This window comes from Eptatretus burgeri, chromosome 17, assembly GCF_056783735.1.
Source record: "Eptatretus burgeri isolate ZD-2024b chromosome 17, Ebu_testis_v1, whole genome shotgun sequence".
NCBI classification, from domain to species: Eukaryota; Metazoa; Chordata; class Myxini; order Myxiniformes; family Myxinidae; genus Eptatretus; species Eptatretus burgeri.
This window is the reverse complement of record NC_140977.1, coordinates 16,641,288-16,660,087: the sequence shown is the minus strand read 5'-3', so window position 1 is coordinate 16,660,087 and position 18,800 is coordinate 16,641,288. Positions and strand designations below refer to the sequence as shown.

Below are 18,800 nucleotides of genomic sequence, written 5' to 3'. Positions count from 1 at the left end.
TCCATCGGCAGCGTCTATTTAAAATAGTCGAGTTTGAGCGTTTTAACACGTTCAGAAGAAACGCTTCAAATTTCAAAACCCCAGCGTCAAAAAACAAAGGCGAGTGACAGTAATTTAAATCGTTCATTGTAAGCAATGAAACTAGCTGAGTGGTACCGTTTAAAAGTCGTTGAGTGTAAAAAAAATCCAATTGTTGAGCGCAAGCGTCTACTTTCAATAGTGGAGATGCAGCCATTTAAATCGTTGAGTTTATCATTTAAATCGTTAAATCGTTAAACGCAAGGACGATCCATCATAACCCACACCCTCCCCCTCACACCCACCTACTACTGCCAACATGAACAAACTACTACTAATCCTAATACTAATACTAATACTAATACTGATACTGTTACTGCTGACATGGACATAGACTCAAAAACACTGTTGGGTTCCCCTTTTATGAGCAGCATTTTTATATACCAATTCCCAAAACCGCTGGGAACACATCTTTATATGGCAGTTGTAAGCTAGAAACACGTTCATTTGTTTTTTTGTTGTTGACCGGAAGACGTCATTGGAATACGTCTACATACGTCGATGTGTGTTGGAACTACGTAAAGAATTGGTTCAAAGCACGTCAAACATAAGTTAGAAATAAGTTACGCGTAAAAAAGACATTACCGCGACGTGTTTCGACTTATGAGTAGCTTATAAGTAGCGTTTGTGGACGTGTGTAAGCGTCCGCATATCGTGTGTAAAACTTATCCCCATCGCATGCGGAACGTGTGTCATACGCCGAGTACGTCGTAAAATTTTGGACATGTTTAAAATTTCTTGACGTACTCTACTTACTACGACGTATGATAGCGTACTTTAGCGTTCTACTCACGTATACCAAACTTACTCATACCGTATTTGACGTGCCCCAACGTTTTAGACACATTTTTCTTCGGTCGGCATACGCTGGCAAGATCGCCAAGGTGTGACCGCGATGTTGACACTTCCATTTCTACGGCAGTTATGATTCGAATTGTTGTGCGTCAGCCTTTTAATAGGCTACGTCACGACATCGTCGGCGATGCGTGCAACGCGCTATGCCGAAGTTAGACCATCGTTGGGCATCGGTTGTGTAGGCCGACAACAGGTTCAGCATTCGTTGGTATAAGTTATCTATAACACAACGAAACGTTCTGTGTCCGTTACCAATGCGTTATACATAAGACCAAGTCGCTATGAATACGTCCGAATCTTTAAGAAAAAACATCAAAAGTTCAACGTAAGCCAGCGTTTTACATACTGTTACGGATTCGCGCCCGCCGGCGTGCTGACGGCCACGTAACTCGAATCGCGGCACGTCGCCCACCGGACGGACAATCCAGTCGTGACCCTCTCGGACTAACGCCGGGAACCAGTCACGGGTGGACCTTTCGGTCTCACCGCGATCGAGCCAATCGGCCCCCGCGTGGGATAGGGTTGCTCGCCAAATTCGACCTACCTAAGTACCCACACGGAGGGTAGACCGGGCGATCGCACCTCGCCGCAGGTCGACTTCGGACACGGGCCACTTAAGCGACCCGTTCCGTACTATCGGGATAACCGAGCGGTGTTATCGTCGGCCTCGACGGTTAGATTAATTATCGGGCGTATCCAGCCCACTACCAACCCTTTACGTGAAGCAAGATGAGGATTCAATGAGAGAAATGACGAAGCGAAGCGGGAAACAGTTCAACATAAAGCACATTTATTCGCGATGAACGGAAAGCACACATATACAATTCCACCCAAAGCACATAGAAAAGAAGAGAAACACAATGCAATTTTACACAAAAAGCAAATGTAAAAGCGAAGACACAATGCAGAGCTAATACCGACTACCGAGCACACGGCAACACTTATACAATTCTACTTCACAGACGGCGCCGACAACACATACCCAAAACCAAGAAAAAGAACACCCTCAAGGATGAGGCGGGCCTGAGGCCGAGACTGGGTAGGGCCTACCCGTCTGGTGATGAGACGCGGAGCGGCGGTGGTGCCTCAACTCCGTGGGCCTCGCGGACAGTGTCTGGTAGGGGGTGGGAAGGGGGCCCCCTTGGTCGCACTATCTCAGCGCGGGGGGAAACAGGAGGGGGTTGCTGATGCTCGGGGAAAGGAGGATTTTTACTCTGCCTCGGGTCCCGTGACGAGCGTCTCCACCTCGACCAGGTCGCGCCGTCGGCCTCCCTGGTGTGCAGCTCCCGGCACCGACGCGAGCACCCCCTCGTCTGCCCTCGCCGCCGCCGCCTCTCCACAGCTCCGTCCTCTTCACTCCGACTCCGCGAACTCCCAACTGCACACTCCTCTTCCTCCGCTTCCAACTGCTTCTTCTTCCCAACTCCACCGACTGCGAAGTCTTAACTAACTTGACCGACGAACGCGGTCGCTTATACAAGCCCCGTGGCTTCGCCTTCGACCCCCTGCCTTCGACCTTTCACCTCGCTCCCCATTGGCCCGAGAAAAAGTGGGCGTGAATGCATTTTGATCCATGAATTTGCATATAGCGACCGCCCTCCAACGCCCTGGAGGCGGGGCCAAATCGCCCCTCGCTCACCGATTGGACGGAACAAAAGTGGGCGTGTGTCGTTTTTGATCCGTTTTTGGAGCGGAAAGTCCGTGGTTTTGTACACGCTGTTCGGCGCGCGCCCTGCACGAGTCCAATACCGGTACCCACAAGCGGCGCAAGAACGGTGGCGATGCGACGGTTGCGAGGGTTGACGGTCAAGGTCGTGGCTGTTGTGGTGAAGCGGCGTTGTGGTGGGTGGTTGATGTTGTGATGACTGTTGAGACGCGGTTGGTGGTGGTAATCATGGCGGTTGGTCCAAAATAAAGATAGTAAAAGAAAAACAGCTATCCTGAAGAGTCGCAGCACGCATGAATGACATTTATTCCCTCTAGACAACGGGTTTGGGCCTAACTACACATATACTTACCGAGATATCTCACCTAAGGGACCTGAATGGTGGTTTGCGAATTTGGTAACCACAACAATACATTTTAATACGTTGCCATCGCTGGCTAAAACGTCAAGGTGTGACCGGGCCTTAACCATCCACCATGATCTCGCCGCAATCCGGTCTCCGAACCCCAGAGAGTGCTGCAATACCGATGTCCAAACGCTTGAGCTCAGATGATAACAGAGACAGGTGATCATCCTCTCTTTGGGATAGGACATTTCAGGCACCCACCCGAAGGGACCGCCTCAGGTTAACCCAAGGAGACCGCCGTCTGGCGGACAACACCTCAGCACTCCGACACACTCTCCCGCAATCTGACCCGGGAATGTTACCCCATGGTTTCCCTCCTTTCAAAGATTGGGGGTCCCGAAGGCTTTGCCCAAATCCCGTCATCCGGTGAGCTGCCCTGCGAAGGGAAGCTGCACAGGAGGTACTCCCACGGAGTGAGTTTTCAGATTTCTTTGCGTTTTTGGGTTTTACGGAATGAAGGGTTTACGGTGGCTGGAGGGAGTGCAAATCTTCCTAATAGGAAGTAACCCAACTGCAGGAGGACGTCCGCAGACACAGTTGGGCACTAAATATGGATGGCCGTTGGCTCACAAGGAGCTCTTCCGCCCTTTGACAGGTTTTCTTTTTAATCCTGCTGGGTGTCCATATTCAAACACCCTCCTCACCAAAAAAAAAAACTTGGTGGGGGAGACGGTTTAGTCGCCGACAACCCGCCTATGGAACAGGTTAGTACAGGTTTACATGATACCTGTGGCAAGTCACAGATCTAATCTGGCCTGACCTGACTCTATGCTATGGATACATCAAATTGTCCATTTCGTTAGATTAAAATTGACAATCTTAATCAAAGGTCAGGTCAATCGGATGAAAATTGATTATTTTCCAGACTGAAATTGATTTTAGAAGTTTGACCTCGACTTGACCTTTTGACCTCAAAATCGTTGGTTTCCCAATTCAGTGACGCAATCTGCAAATCATGTTCAAATTTCAAGATGAAAAATTACGATTTTAAAAATTCGACCTCAAGATGACATTTGACCTCAAAATCAATCGGTTTCTCGGTGGAGACTACCTCTGCATCTTCGTAAAGTTTCATGATGATCGGTTTGGAATTGTGACCTGTTGGCGATTGAGACAGACAGACAATAGCAAAATCGACTGACCAATATGCTTGAAAAAAAATCTTCGATTTTGCAAGAAACAAACAGACAGCGAGGGGTGAAAACAACCTCCTTCACCTTCGATGGCAGAGGTAAAAATGATTTGTTTCGTACAGATTAATGTCGAGAGCACTTTGTTTAATTCGCAGTGTTTAGAGCACTTTGTGAAAGCCGGATAAAACTTGAATTTCACCGTTATATTCTTTCTCGCCAACTTGATCTTTCTGAGAAATGATGATGTATAAATGATGACTTTTGTAAAATATCTGATGGCCGTTTGGTGCTCAATCTCGAGCCTTCATCAAATTTACTTTGTGCTTTCTTTGGTAATTTAACCTCTTCTTGTTTATGGTTTATCTTTGAATAGAATTGTTACCTCCACCACCGAAGGTGAAGGAGGTTACGTTTTCACCCCTCTGTCTTGTCTGTTACTTTCAAAATCTTCAATTTTTCAAGTATATTGGTCAGTCGATTTTGTTATTCTATGTCAATCGCAGACAGGTCACAATTTTAAACCAATCTTCACGAACCTTTACGAAGATGTAGAGGTAGTCTCAACTGAGAAACCTAATGATTTTGAGGTCAAAGGTCATGTTGAGGTCGAATTTCTAAAATCGTAACTTTTAATCCGATTGACTTGAAATATGAACAGGATTTGCAGATTGCGTCATTGAATTGGGAAACCAACTATTTGAGGTCAAAAGGTCAAAGGTCAAACTTCAAAAATCATCAATTTCAATCTGAAAAATAATCAATTTTCATCTGATTAACCTGAGCTTTGATTAAGGCTATCAATTTTAATGTACATGATAAAAGGAGCCGTATCTGCGTGTGTTTGTCATGTTGTAACTTGAGAATGGATTAACGGATTTCAATAAATCGAACTACGGTGGATTCCACCATGATTCTTCACCATTGAGAGATAGGACCAAAAACGATATACAACATGACATTTCAAAAATGTATTGGGCCCCGACATGTTCTTGTGGATCAGGCATTACGTGGTGGAGGTTTGCGCTCTACTGAGTGTCCTTCACGTTTAAAAACACTGACCTTAAACACTTGTGTCTGTCTGTCTGTCCATCTGTCCGTCTCTCTCCAAGGACCATCTGGCAACCCCTCCCATCTTCTTTCTTTACAATTCTCATGAAGAAGTTGTCACCGAAACTTTTGGGTCTCACGAGCAGCCATGATCTTTCTTGTGGAAACCAAATGTCTGAGTTGGCTTTCAAAGCCAGAGTGGGCATCCTCCATTGTGCAAAGTCTTTCCCTAGTCCACCTGAACTGTTATCCAGCAACAAGGCCTTCATCAGCAGCATGGTGGAGTACTGTTCTCCCCTATGGGCTGGCACCCCTCCTCCACATCTTTCTCAGCTTGACACTGAGGAAACCAAGGCCTTCAAAATTATTGGACTCTCCTGCAATGAAGGTGAGTCAATGGACCGGTCACTTTCACATCACAGAAAGGTCGGTGGTATCTTTTTCTTCCACTGCCTCCTTTCTGGTCTTGCACTCTCTACTCTTTCCATGCTTTGTCCCCACCCCCACGTTTCTGCAGGGAAGATGTGATCCACGAGGAACCTCTTTCTGGTGAAACTCCCAAAAATTCAGAATCACTGCTCGCTTTCACACTTTCGTTGCTCTTTTTCCCACCTGTGGATAAACCTTCCACATTCTCTTCAATCTCATCGTTTCCTCCAGGTCTTCAACACAGCTGTACACCAACACCTGAGATCATCTCCCATCTCACCATGATATTTCCACCCCAAATGACCCCATTACAAAGCACCCCCTTTTTCCAGGTCATTGTAATTTTTTCCCCTTCTCCCTCACCTCTTCACATTCGTTCGTTGGTTGTTTTGTTACTTTTCAGTTTCATCCTGGCTTTCAACTTTCTCTTCTTCCTGTGTTTCATTCACCTTGTGTGCAGATTGATCACCCCGATGTGTCCTTCTCCCCTCTCCTTAATCTCACTTCTACTTGTGCTCTGCTGTTGATGTTTCCCGCTTTTCATTCTGCTCTTGGTCTTCCACGAGCCTCTATCATGTAAACAAAAAAATGAAAACTCAGCACTAAATAAACACAGATCCCATCAGAAGTGATGGAGATCATCCAACTCACCATTCAGCTGGTTGTTTTGCTCCTCTTTCAGACCAAAGGAGTTCACATCCTCTATTTTTATCTGCAGAATCTCAGGAAATCCTTCCAGCTCCTCAATCTTCATTTCACACCCGAGCACAGTCGGCTGTTCCGATTCCGGCTGCACACGACAGGAATCCAACCATTAGCCAACTTGAGTGTACAGTACATGGTGGCTGAACCTTTAAAGAGGCAGTAAACATACCACTCTTCCTGATGTTTACTCCACCCTGAGGACCTTGATCCCCCACACAGTACCGACATGTGAACTACCTCTGTACTTCAGACCTTATCATTTGCCGAAATCAGTTCCAGCACCTTAAACATACACGACACACATATGCAAACGCTTTGACACCCCCCCCCCCCAAATAAATTGTACTTAAGACAACAGCAAGTTCTTAAGACCAATCAGTAATTGTATTATATCGTCGACCGAGAATTAACAGGGTCCAACTACACTTTTTTAAAGTTTGAGAAAAATGAAATCAAATATTCAAAGTGGAATTTTGCCGCTATCTCATAACATTTTATTTTCATATCGTGTGCTACATAACAGGTACATATAAAGGTTACATAAAATAATCTTACTTAGTTTTCTCTGTTGCCCTTCTACGTGGACTTCTTCTAAATTTGAATGAAATGTCAGATAGACCCTGTTAATTCTCGGTCGACGATATGTTGATGTAAATTTTGATTTAGCCATATATAAAACACACAAGATTGGATGTCGATTTAAAATCTGAGCCTCTTCAGCAATTTTATAAGGAAGACATTCAATGGTGAGAAGGCCTTACACATAATCACAGGGGATGTGTACGAAGGAGAATTTGTGCTCAAATGTAAACCATGGAGCACACATAGTAATATGTAGACAGTTTCCCCACATCACTGGGTTTCAGGTAATAAACAAGGAACCCACTTTTAAGAAAATCAGATGGCAAGATAACATTCACCTGGAAAAGCCTGGTGTTGGCTTAACAATTCAGGTGGTTGGCTTAAGATGTTCTTGTCATGAGCTCGACTCCCTGTCATTCAGTTGAATTAACACCACGTGATTTGACTCAGCCTGTCCTCCTTCTGAGGTCAGCAAAATAAGTAACAGCTTACTGGTAACTGGGGGAATTGCATCAGCGGCACAGCCGCACCCACAAAAAGTTGTTCAGCCAAGCAGCCAGCCACAGCCTGCATATCTTTCCTAATAAATGTGTGTGTGTGTGTGTGTGTGTGTGTGTGTGTGTGTGTGTGTGTGTGTGTGTGTGTGTGTGTGTGTGTGTGTGTGTGTGTGTGTGTGTGTGTGTGTGTGTGTGTGTGTGTGTGTGTGTGTGTGTGTGTGTGTGTGTGTGTGTGTGTGTGTGTGTGTGTTGTTCATAAAGAATAATATATTCTCGCTGCCAACTCCCCGACCCTCAACCCTCTGGCTCTCTCTTTGTCCCATCCTTGCTCTTTTCCCTCCCAATACAGTGCATCACCTCCTCCTATACCTCTCTCCCTCTCCCCTCCCCCCTCTCTGGTCATGTTTGGATGATGGTTATGTCTGGACAGTGCTTGTCCCTGGATGCATCCAGGCGGCGCTCGTCCTGCATCCGGGTGGTGTTTGCCTACGGACGGGAGTTTATCTCTTGACATATCCGAGCAGTGTGTCTCCGAACAGCCTGGCTCCGGATGCGTCCAGGCGGTGTTTGTCTCCGAAAGTGTCCGGGCTGTACTTCTGTCTGGAGGGGAGTTTGTCTCTGGATGGCTTGGCTCCCGACGTGTCCAGATGATAGTCCGTCTTCGCACGTGTTTTAGCAGTGCTTGTCTCCATACAGTTTTGCTCCGGATGCGTCTGGACGGTATTTAGGGCCAGACGGGAGTTTGTGTCTGGACATGTCCGGGCAGTGTTTATCGTATGACCGGTAGAAAATGTATTTCAGACATTATTTTTTTTTCCATCTTCACTGTTGTTCAATGCAGAAGCATTTTCATGAAACGGTATAAATCGTAAATAATGCTCCACCATATGTCTGCCTTTGCTTCCTCTCACCTCATACTTTCTTCCCTTCCCCAAACCCTCCTCTCTCCCCCTTCCTCCTCTCTCCCTTCACACTCAGTATTCCCGTCAGCGAAGAGACGGGTGGTATTTGCTGGTGAATAAATAAAACAAAAATTCACCTGAAACATGTCCGTGGGAATTAATTTCAATTTCATCACACTGCCAAGTTGTACTGGGTCACCTGTATTAAAGATTTAAAGGAAGACCATTTGTATCATTGGATAGTTTGAACGCTGTCGGAAAGTTAAATTTATTCGTTAATTCAATGAGTATAATTGCACAGGAAAGAGCAAGAAGAATCATCAAATCCCAAAACTCAAAATGTTAGGCAACAGCCAAATGGGCAGGATTGTGGGGTTTTAACATTTGCCGACACTAAAACACACCTCAGATCCCAAACTGTTCTTGATACACCACTATGTTCAGAAACCCTCATATCCCTTCTTCAAACAAAGCAAAACATCCCTCAGATATCTGTAGATCATGGCCTATTGTGCATCCAAGTACTTTTTTATTTTTCTACATCTGTGTGCGCTCTTGCTATAAATTACAAACAACAATGGCCTTTGTGGTTTTTGAGGAACTCCATTCCTTACAACTCCCCTTTCCGATGCCCTCTGATTAACACAACCCTTTTCTTCCTTTCCTGAAGCCAGTTCCTGCTCCATTTCGCCATTGTACTGAAGACTCTGCCAGATACTACCTGAACCAATAGCCTCTTGTGCAGAAATTTACGAAATGGTTTGCGGAAGTCACACTATGTTACACCCACTGCTCTTGCTTCATCGAACCAATCGGCAATTTCCTTAAAGAATTCCAAAGAAATTTTTCAAACATGATTTCCCTTCGGCAAATCCAGACCGGCTGTTTCAAACTATGATTTTTTTCAAAATGGCTCCTCATCTACTTCGATACCTTCCCTATGGTGCGGAAAGGTCAACGTTTCTCCAATGTTGTCCTTTAGCCCCTATACAAGGATAGTTTTTACAAAGTTATACAGAGACATGAGCAGGTGTTTTTTGTGTTTTATTATGACATTTCTGATTCCATGGAGGACAGTTGTGAACCCTTGGGGAAGGACAAAAAAAATGGACATCTCAAGGTTTAAAGCCAGTTATCCAAAGTACTCTGTTTAGCAATCAAGTTAAACGGTGTTCATGGGGATAGATGTGCATTACATATACGAGTTCGACTAAGTTCACGTTCTATCTTTCCTTGACACTCTCAATTCAAATGATTTCCCACTAAATACAAAATACATATGCACATGCATCACGAAGACTTCACATCCTTCCTTTTGCAAAGAAATTGCAGAATCTTGTGCAATTGGCTCGGGTAAAGGAGAGGATGTTGAGGCTACGTGCCAGCTGCCCCTGACAGGTGAGTGCTAATCTAAGAGCTCCCTCCAATTTCCCAGAAAGATTGCCTGCAGAGGCCACTCCACCATTCAGGCACCGTTGCTGGGTCAGAATACGGGACTTGACCGATGACCACCAAGGAGAGTCTTGACCACCCTTGCAAGTCCTGCACCAATGAGTAGCCCCAAAGGCAAAGAGTAACAGAGGGGCTGGGGAGGAATAAATGAGGAACTGGGCAAACGTCAGAGAGTTTGTGGTACAAAGTCGAACATCTTTTCTCTCCGTGCCTCTTCCACATAACACTTTACATAAACCTTTCCCCTTCTTCACATTACGAATTTCCCGACTTCATTTCATGACGTTCTTCCCACCTTTATGACTCTTTCCATTTCCTTCTTCTGTACTTTCCTCGGCTTTCACACACTGACACACATCTTGACCTAAGCGAACCTTCCTATAACCCTGTTGTCGCAGCACAACTGAGCCACCACCTCACCACATGAGATCCCTGCTAGCCATCGCATTCAGCCAAAAGAACATCTAGTGACCCCCGCACAACCAGGGCACTGACAGAGCAGAGGATGTAGTCCAGGAGGGAGTGTGGGGGGAAGCGAGCCCGAACCACAGCTTTAACCAAGGTTGTGAAAGGTGCATAGAGCATGTCAAAGCGCCCACACTACTTCTTTCTCACCCCACTCCGCACGCTCTCTTTCCTTTCTTCGGGTTTCTGGATCCATTTTAACGTAAAGGTGCTACATTTTTGTTGTAAGGCATCCAAGGGTGGGTTTAGTGCATTGGGGATAAGTAAGAATGTATAAGTGCCTGTGGATTTATGAATCTTGTTTACCTTTCCTTTCCTGAATTCTCCCACCATTTCCCTGTTTGAATTGCCCAACCGCCATTTCTCCCGACAATTTCCAGCTCATGTAATAAATTAATGAAAGATTTGATATTGTGTCTTGACTTATCCCACTTGGTTTTGCTCTGAGATAGCACTCCTGGGGCAATTGAAATGGCCCAAATGATTCATTGGTCTGATAGACAACAGAGTGCTGCGCGTAATGCTGGTTCGCTCGGCCATTTAATATCCGGTAGGCAGTTGCAGGCATGGTTCCCAATCTGCTTCATTCATCTCACAGGTATGGAAAACTGACCCTGGGTGCGAAGATCCGTCCAGAGGTGTGTTGCAAATGGTATCTGTGGTCTTGTGATAGACATGCTGGGCTTTCAGAGTTATCCAAAACGTATTCTATCATTCGTAAAATCGAATGGCTTAGTCCTTCACACACACACACACACACAACCTGTTCACCACGTTTTGTCCGAATCCATCCATGGATTAATTTTTGAGATATCATGTGATATATCGATTTTATACCTATCACGCAATGGTGAAGACTCACCAAGTGGTAATTAAGGAAGTTATGCTCACAGCTTCTGAAACATTATTTCAAGAATTCAAAAAAAGTCAGAAATTATGTCTGCCACGAAAGATGTTCAGCTATCTGGAAACTCAGTTAGGAGGAGAACAGAAGCAATGTCAAAAAAATGTGACCTGCACACAAAAGCAGGATTTGATGCATTGTGAAGTTTCACTCACGCAAGTTGACCAATCAAGAGACATGTGTGACATGGCTCGATTGTTTTTGAGGATTGTAGTATGAAAGAAGACATGCTGGCAGTTGTACCACTGACTGAATATACACGTGGTGAAGATATTTATCAGGCTTGTAAGCATTCCTTCGAAGAGATCAGTGTCCCTCTGCAAAAACTCGTGCCAACTAAAGGGCTGCAATCTGAGATCGCCAGCTCGTAATATTAGCTAAATGGTAGTACTTGAAATTCTGCCTCATCATGAAAAAAGGTTGGTTTTTTCCCCCCCAAAAAAGCAGGACATCACAGACACCAACGCTAAACACTTAATGCCTCCTCCTGGGAACCATAATAATTTTAAAAAATAATCATAATTGGAAAATAAAATGTGAAAAAAAATTTGAATAATTGAGAATGAAAACAAATTGAAAACTGAAAAACAAATAATTAAATAAATAAAATTGGAGAGAGAAAAAAAAAAACCATTTGAAAATTGGAAAAAAATTGGATTGAAAATGAAACAATTCAAAATTGTGGAGAGAAAAATAATAGCGACTAAAAATAATGAAAAATTTATTCTTCAAAAAGCGGGACACCACAGACAATACTTCCACATGGGAACCATAATGAATCCTCCCCCTCGGCCTCGAGGGCAAGGGAGACATATCTGCTGGAGGGTTTGTTTCTACAATTGGCACCCCCAATATTTAATGGTACCCCAGAGTTTCTTTGACCCCGAGGAGTACTAAACCAACATTTTAATGTTTGTCCCCCGCCCCTCCGACAAGGTCAGAGATGGGGCACATCAAATGGAGCTCCGGCCGACCGACCGATCAACTGTCCATGTACGTTTGTGTACGTGATATTTCAAAAAAAAAAAACGTTGAACATTTAGCTTTCACATTGCAGATATCTGTTCCTCGTGACATTACCATAACATGATTAGATCAAGGTTGTGATTGGCTGAATTATGTTGCCATGGCACCTATCTCAGTAACTTGGCTTGTGCACAAATTATTTCAAAAATTGTTCAGGATTGAGCTTTCGTATGACAGATCCATTCATCATGCCACGCCAAAAGGTGGGGGACCTCGAACGTCAGCTCTTTGTTATTTTTAATTTCTTCTTCCTGTTCTCCCAATTTCGGACCTGTATCAATTTCCAAGCTATACATCTTGGAGCCGGCTGGGAGTTTGAGAATGAAATTTCGCATTAATAATGGGAATAAGCATATGCAGAGGTGGCACAATTTTTTTGACCTTGACCTAATTTTTAAGGTCATGAGACAAATTACATGCATTTCAACATTTTTCACAAAAACTCAACCAAGGTTTGTCCGATCAGAACAAAATCGCCCTCTCTAGATTGGGTAGCAACACGTGTTTAGGCTTAATTTACATTAAATTATACTCCGAGTCAAAAGTGAAGGTCGGTCGAAAAAGAACATGATGTTGTTTTGTCATCGCTCAATTTTTGCCAATGCGGAATCTGAAAGACTGTTTCGCCTTCCAATATGTTCTTCCATAATATTGGTGTACCTGCATTCAATGAGTGAACCTGATATTTACCTTCGCAAACTTTGTTGCGAAGGTTATGTTTTGAAACGCTGTGTATTTATCTATTTGTGAATATGTGTTTGTTTGTTTGTTTGTTATTCGCATAACTCCAAAAGTATTGAACTGAATCGCAGCAAATTTGGTGGGATGATTGGTTATTATCCGAGGACCATTTGATTAGATTTTGGGAGCGATCGGGTCAAAGGTCAAGGTCAATAAAAGGTCAAAATCATCTTTTTACCATAGCTCCATCAATTTGCATGCAACTAATGCCAAAATGTTCAGAGTTCAATGCCCCATCTTGTGATATGTGACATGACACAATGACGTAATAACCCTTATTTGCGGTTGGGAGTCAAAGGTCGGGGGGGGGGGGGTCATGACATTGCAAAATGTGCGGTTTTAGTCATAACACGGTCAATTCTTATCCGATTTGCATGAAACCAACACCAAAATGTTGACTGTTCTTTTCCCCACACTCTAATACCAATTACAAAATTAAGAGTACAAAGGTCAAGGTCGAGGTCATGAAAAGGTCAAAATCGTCATTTTTGTACAATGAATGTTTGTTTGTTCACAATAAATAACTTATATAGAAAAACAAACTCATGTGTGCTAAATGCCCCTAAAATGCCAGAAAATAATATCTTATAATGTGACCAGTTGTCATCAGATTGACTTGACACCAACACCCAAAAAGGTCAGGGAGTTCATACCGAAATTGTACAATGTACGTGAATCGGTGTCAAACAGCAGGAAATTCAATGTTTTTAAGCCATCATAACACATGTGAGATGGCAGATGTGGTATGGGATTAAATACCCTCACAATCAACGGTTTCTGGGGTGGGAGGGGGGGGATGTAGCGTTGGCGAAGGTATGCGCTCTACTGAGTGCCCGTTCGAGTTCATTAGTGTCCTTGATCTACTTTTTTCGGATTGTGACCCAAGAACAAAAATTAAACTTTAATGGATAGATTCTACAAGGAGATACATTTTCTTAATTTACACTCAATCCCGAAATGAATGAAGGGTAAGATCATGCGGCCCAGGCCGTGCAAACCATGCAATTACATGGGCACCTGAGGAAACATGGAACCCTACGTGACTGATCGGGGTACATAAGCTTTGGAGGTGGTGGTGGTGTTGGTGGGTAGGATGTGGTAGTGGTGGTTGATCTCACTTAGTTGACAAAATACATCAATACTTGTACGAACTTGTATTAAACACAGCAAAAAAAGGAACATTGCAACTCAAGAAGAAAAAAAAGGGGGTGGGGGAAGTTTTCCCCTGTTTAACAAGACAAGATTATTACGAGATTAAGGGGGGTGAAGTTAGTGGAGAAAGCAGGTTAAGTGGAAAAATAACTACATTTAATGTATAAAAATGCAACAAGAATGATAATAAAATATGGAGAACGGCTAATGGTATATAAATCGATATTGTTGAGCAAATCCACATTACGAGTTCATAGTTGAGTGTCAGCGACTAAACCGGCTCCCATCAGGTTCCCCCTGATGTGGAGGATGTATGGACGTGGACACCCAGCAGGATTAAATACAAAACCTGCCAAAGGGATGAGGAGCTCGTGAGCCAACGGCTATCCGTATGTGGTGCCAACTGCATCTGCTGACGTCCTCCTGAAGTTGATAACCTTCCCTCGGAGGTTCATGGCAGGATTTGCACTCTGGTGACCACAAAACACCGCTCCGCAAAACACACTGTGGTGTGTGTCGGGGTGGTGCTAAGGTGTCATCAACCAGATGGCGGTCTCCTCGGGTTAACCTGAGGCGGTACCTTCGGGTGGGTGCCTGGAACGTCCTTTCCTAAAGAGATCTTGTTCTTCTTGAGTATGGCAGCTATCATCAAAAATGATTACAACAAAACACCCCCCCCCCCATAAGTAAATGGACTAACCCACCTGTCCCATGTCGGTTTTTAAAATCAAAAGTCCGTTGGATCAGCTAAAGATGAAAGGTAATTACCGAACGGGGATGAAAAGGGAAAGATCTTTCAACAGAAGGTGAAGATGATTAAAAATCACAAAAAATTAACTTAGTTTTCATTACACGGAAAGGACAGAAATTACATCGATGGGAACTTACGAACCCTGGGGTGGGGGTTAGGGTGGGGGCGAGGTTGAGGATGTTGGTGGGGGTGAGGGTGAGGTGGGGTGGTGGTGAGGGTGAGGTGGGGTGGTGGTGAGGGTGAGAATGGGGGTGGGGGTGAGGGTGAGAATGGGGGTGGGGGTGAGGGTGAGAATGGGGGTGGGGGTGAGGGTGAGAATGGGGGTGGGGGTGAGGGTGAGAATGGGGGTGGGGGTGAGGGTGAGAATGGGGGTGGGGTGAGGGTGAGAATGGGGGTGGGGTGAGGGTGAGAATGGGGGTGGGGTGAGGGTGAGAATGGGGGTGAGGGTGAGAATGGGGTGGGGGTGAGGGTGAGAATGGGGGAGGGGTGAGGGTGAGAATGGGGGAGGGGTGAGGGTGGGGATGGGGGTGAGGTTGAGGGTAGGGGTGGGGTGAGGTTGGTGGTGGGGGTGGGGGTGTAGGTGGTGGTGAGGGTGTGGGTGGGGATGAGGTTGAGGATGGTGGTGATGGTGAGGATGATGGTGAGGGTGAGGGTAACAAAGTAGATCCACCCTTTACCTTCTCACACGATTCGTCCTCCTGACGAGTTTGGTTCATATTTGATAATTAACTTCCGAACAAATCGACTACAGACACCAAATTGTGTAATTTAATATAACGACAGGACCTCCACTGATCCACCATTGTGATCCATGAGGTCCACAAATGACTAAAACCTCCACCGGTCACTTAACGGTCAGAAAAACATGAACATCGCGGGTCACGTCACGTGGTTACCCTTGGTGATCGCTGATATCTCGTGAAGAAACATGTAATAAAATGTAACACTAGTTTCATGTTACTCACGAAAATGTTTAAAAACCACAAATGTTCAACATTACACAACAAAACTTCCTCTACTCACAAATCGCTTCGGGAAATGTTTCGTTCCCTGTTGGTATCCCGGGAACACGGATCCACGTTTCGCACACCCTCGACTCTTCTTCTTCTCTTTCTTATTACACATTACATCTCTAAAATCCCTCCCGATCGTTATCTCGTCCCAACTAACGTGTATCACGAGATCATTTCCTCCAGACGAGAATCTTCAAAAAAATTATTCCACACAAAAATATCCAACGAGGAAAAAGAAGATTCGACAAGCCAAGCTCGAAGATACACCCCGGTGGTACTTTCAGAGTTTAACTTCACAGAAATTGGTGGTGATGGTGATGATTTCATTGGCATAATATATGTTGCCAAGTGATCTCGAACACACAAATTAATTTGGGGTTACTTCATCGAGAATAATTATGTTGTGGAGTGTTATTAAACAAAATAAAGTTTTGGTGCAACTTTAATCAGGACTTCACAAAACGGTTTGGTCAAAACAAATCCCACAACAAAAGCGGGAGTGGCCAAACACGTGTTTCATTTCCTCCCCAAACGAACACTTTGAGTCTCAGATTCTCTCTGGGATTGTTTCCTTCAGATGGCCCACACCCACCACCACCACCCCCACCACCACCACCACCACCATCCTAACCCCCACCCCCACCACCACCACCCTCACCCCCACCACCACCCCACACCCACCACCACCCCACACCCACCACCACCCTCACCCCCACCACCACCTTCACCCCCACCACCACCCTCACCCCACCCCCACTCTCTTCAGGTCAACGGGTGTGCCTCGACTGTATTTTCTGAGCGTTCACTGCCATTGTTAATTGGACTGGTGCGATGCATATCTATCTCCTCTAGGAACAGGGTATGGTGATCATGGGTGATATAATCATTTGGGGTTTTATAAATTTAATTTTTGGCTATAAAATCGAATTGGTTGTTAGTGATGTTTTTCCCTTGCTCAAGAATATTTAAATTATGTCGTTTGATGTCCAAATGTGGCCAAGGAGGGAATACTGTTGTGGCATATCAGGTGATGGCCCCATTGGCCCATATTTGTACATTTGACTTATTTAAACATTCATCAATTGCATTAACCAGGTGTCTGGATTCAAACCATTGGCCTGGTTGCTTCAAATTGTGTCTCAAAGCTTATGCCCTCGTTTTACAATTTGCTGTACGATGTGTTAAAATGTAATATCAACAAGCCAGCCTGGCCTTGCCAGAGAGCAGCGTCTGCAGGCTGTTATGAATTCCATTGGAGTGTCAACAATCTTGGAGAACTACAAAGGATTTGCTCCTGTTTATGAATATGTGCCAGCACTCTCTCGCTGTTTGAAGCGTGAGAAAGAAGCTGTTTACTGCTAATTCTCCGCGAGGGCCGCAGGAAGGGGGGGAAAAGCCCACTTGCATCTTAGTTTCTTTTTTTGCTTGCTTTTCTCCGCCAAGGAATAGGTTTTATATATGAAACTTTTGGTGTGTAACCTTTAGTGTGGTACAGGGTCTGACTGCTGTGGTTGGTCCCTGTGCCACCTCCGCTTGCAAGTGTGCTGTGCAACTTCAATAAACCGTATATTCGAGAATCCTCAGTTGACTCCCCTCAATTCTTGGTCAGGATTGGTGAGGGTCTTCATCACAAACATGTTACCACCTGGTTACATTTTCACATGCTGAGAATCGCCCTCCACGGTCATTAACACATGTTTGTGACTTTCACAGCCTCTATGAAAAATCCAGTTCCCAGACTCGTCAGTCACTGAGACACAAGCTCTGGCTTCAAGCGACGGTGTTACAACTTGAGCTTGATGATTGTGATGGAACCAAGTTTGAATGTAAAAATGTACGGATAATCAATAATCATGTATATTCATATTTTTCCTCATACATATTGTTGTGGTTGACGAAATTCGCAAACCACCATTCAGGTCCCGTAGGTGAGATATCTCTGTAAGTATATGTGTAGTTAGGCCCAAACCCGTTGTTTAGAGGGAATAAATGTCATTCATCCGGGCTGCGACCCTTTTAGATAGCCGTTTTTCTTTTACTATCTTTATTTTGGACCAGCCGCCATTACTACCACCACAACCACCACCAACCACGTCTCAACAGCCATCACACAACAACCACCAACCGCAACGCCGCTTCACAACAACAACAACGCCAACAGCCACGACCCTTGCCGTCACATCTCGCTCTCGCAACCATCGCATCACCGCCATTCCCGCGCCGCTTGTGGGCACCGATCCTGGACTCGTACAGGGCGCGCACCGAGCAGCGGGTGCAAAAACACCAGCCTTTCCGAGAAATCGGATCAAGTACGATTCACGCCCACTTCTGTTCCGTCCTATCAGCGAGCGTGGGGCGATTTGGCCCCGCCTCCAGGTGCGTCGGAGTATAATCGCTATATGCAGATTCGCGGATCAAGAATCATTCACGCCCACTTTTCCTCTGTCCAATGGGGAGCGTGGCTCCGCCCCCGAGCGATTCCTGATCCAAAAATCTGCATATGATTTCTCCTGTCGGACTATAAAGCACCGAGTGCGGAGCGAATCGAGGCAGTTGGGGGGAGTTGGAGAGGTGTGGCAGCGGCAGTTGGGAAGAGTTAGCAGTTGGAAAGAGTCGAGCAGTTGGACGGAGTTGAGCAGTTGGGAAGAGTTAGCAGTTGGAGGGAGTTGAGAAGAGGAGGCAGTTGGACGGAGTTGAGAAGAGTGGAGAGTGGGAGAGTTGGAGAGTTGTGGCGGCGGCGAAGGCAGTCGAGAGGGCGCTCGTGTCAGAGTCGGGGAGCTGCGGAGAGGGGAGGCCGGTAACGCGACCGAGGTCGCGGTGGAGTCGCTCGTCGCGGGACCCAAGCCAGCGAGATATCCTCATTCCCCCGAGCATCAACAACCCCCTCCTGTTTCCCCCCGCGCTGAGATAGTGTGAGAAGGGGGCCCCCGTTCCGACCCCATTCCAGGCAGTGCCAGCGAGGCCCGCAGAGTCGGGGCGCCGCCGCCATCTTGCGG

The 18,800-nt window shown here is 45.4% G+C and overlaps 1 protein-coding gene across 7 annotated transcripts in view; it reads right to left on the bottom strand.

Moving 5' to 3' along the window:
* The window catches only part of LOC147009409 (uncharacterized), a 41,416-nt gene extending 25,435 nt beyond the window's left edge, over nt 1–15,981 (bottom strand). The window contains exons 1-2 of one of the 7 annotated variants that reach the window (XM_085862025.1): nt 15,815–15,981; nt 6,266–6,404 (exon numbers count right to left, since the gene is read on the bottom strand). In XM_085862025.1, the coding sequence (XP_085718151.1) occupies nt 6,266–6,404; nt 15,815–15,916 (241 nt within the window). In that variant the 5' untranslated portion in view covers nt 15,917–15,981. Of the gene's footprint in view, nt 1–5,197; nt 6,038–6,063; nt 6,184–6,265; nt 6,405–15,468; nt 15,690–15,814 lie in introns of those variants that run through there. The other 6 variants (XM_085862022.1, XM_085862023.1, XM_085862026.1 and 3 more) reach the window with 6 other exon arrangements.
* Nucleotides 15,982–18,800: the final 2,819 nt, after the last annotated feature.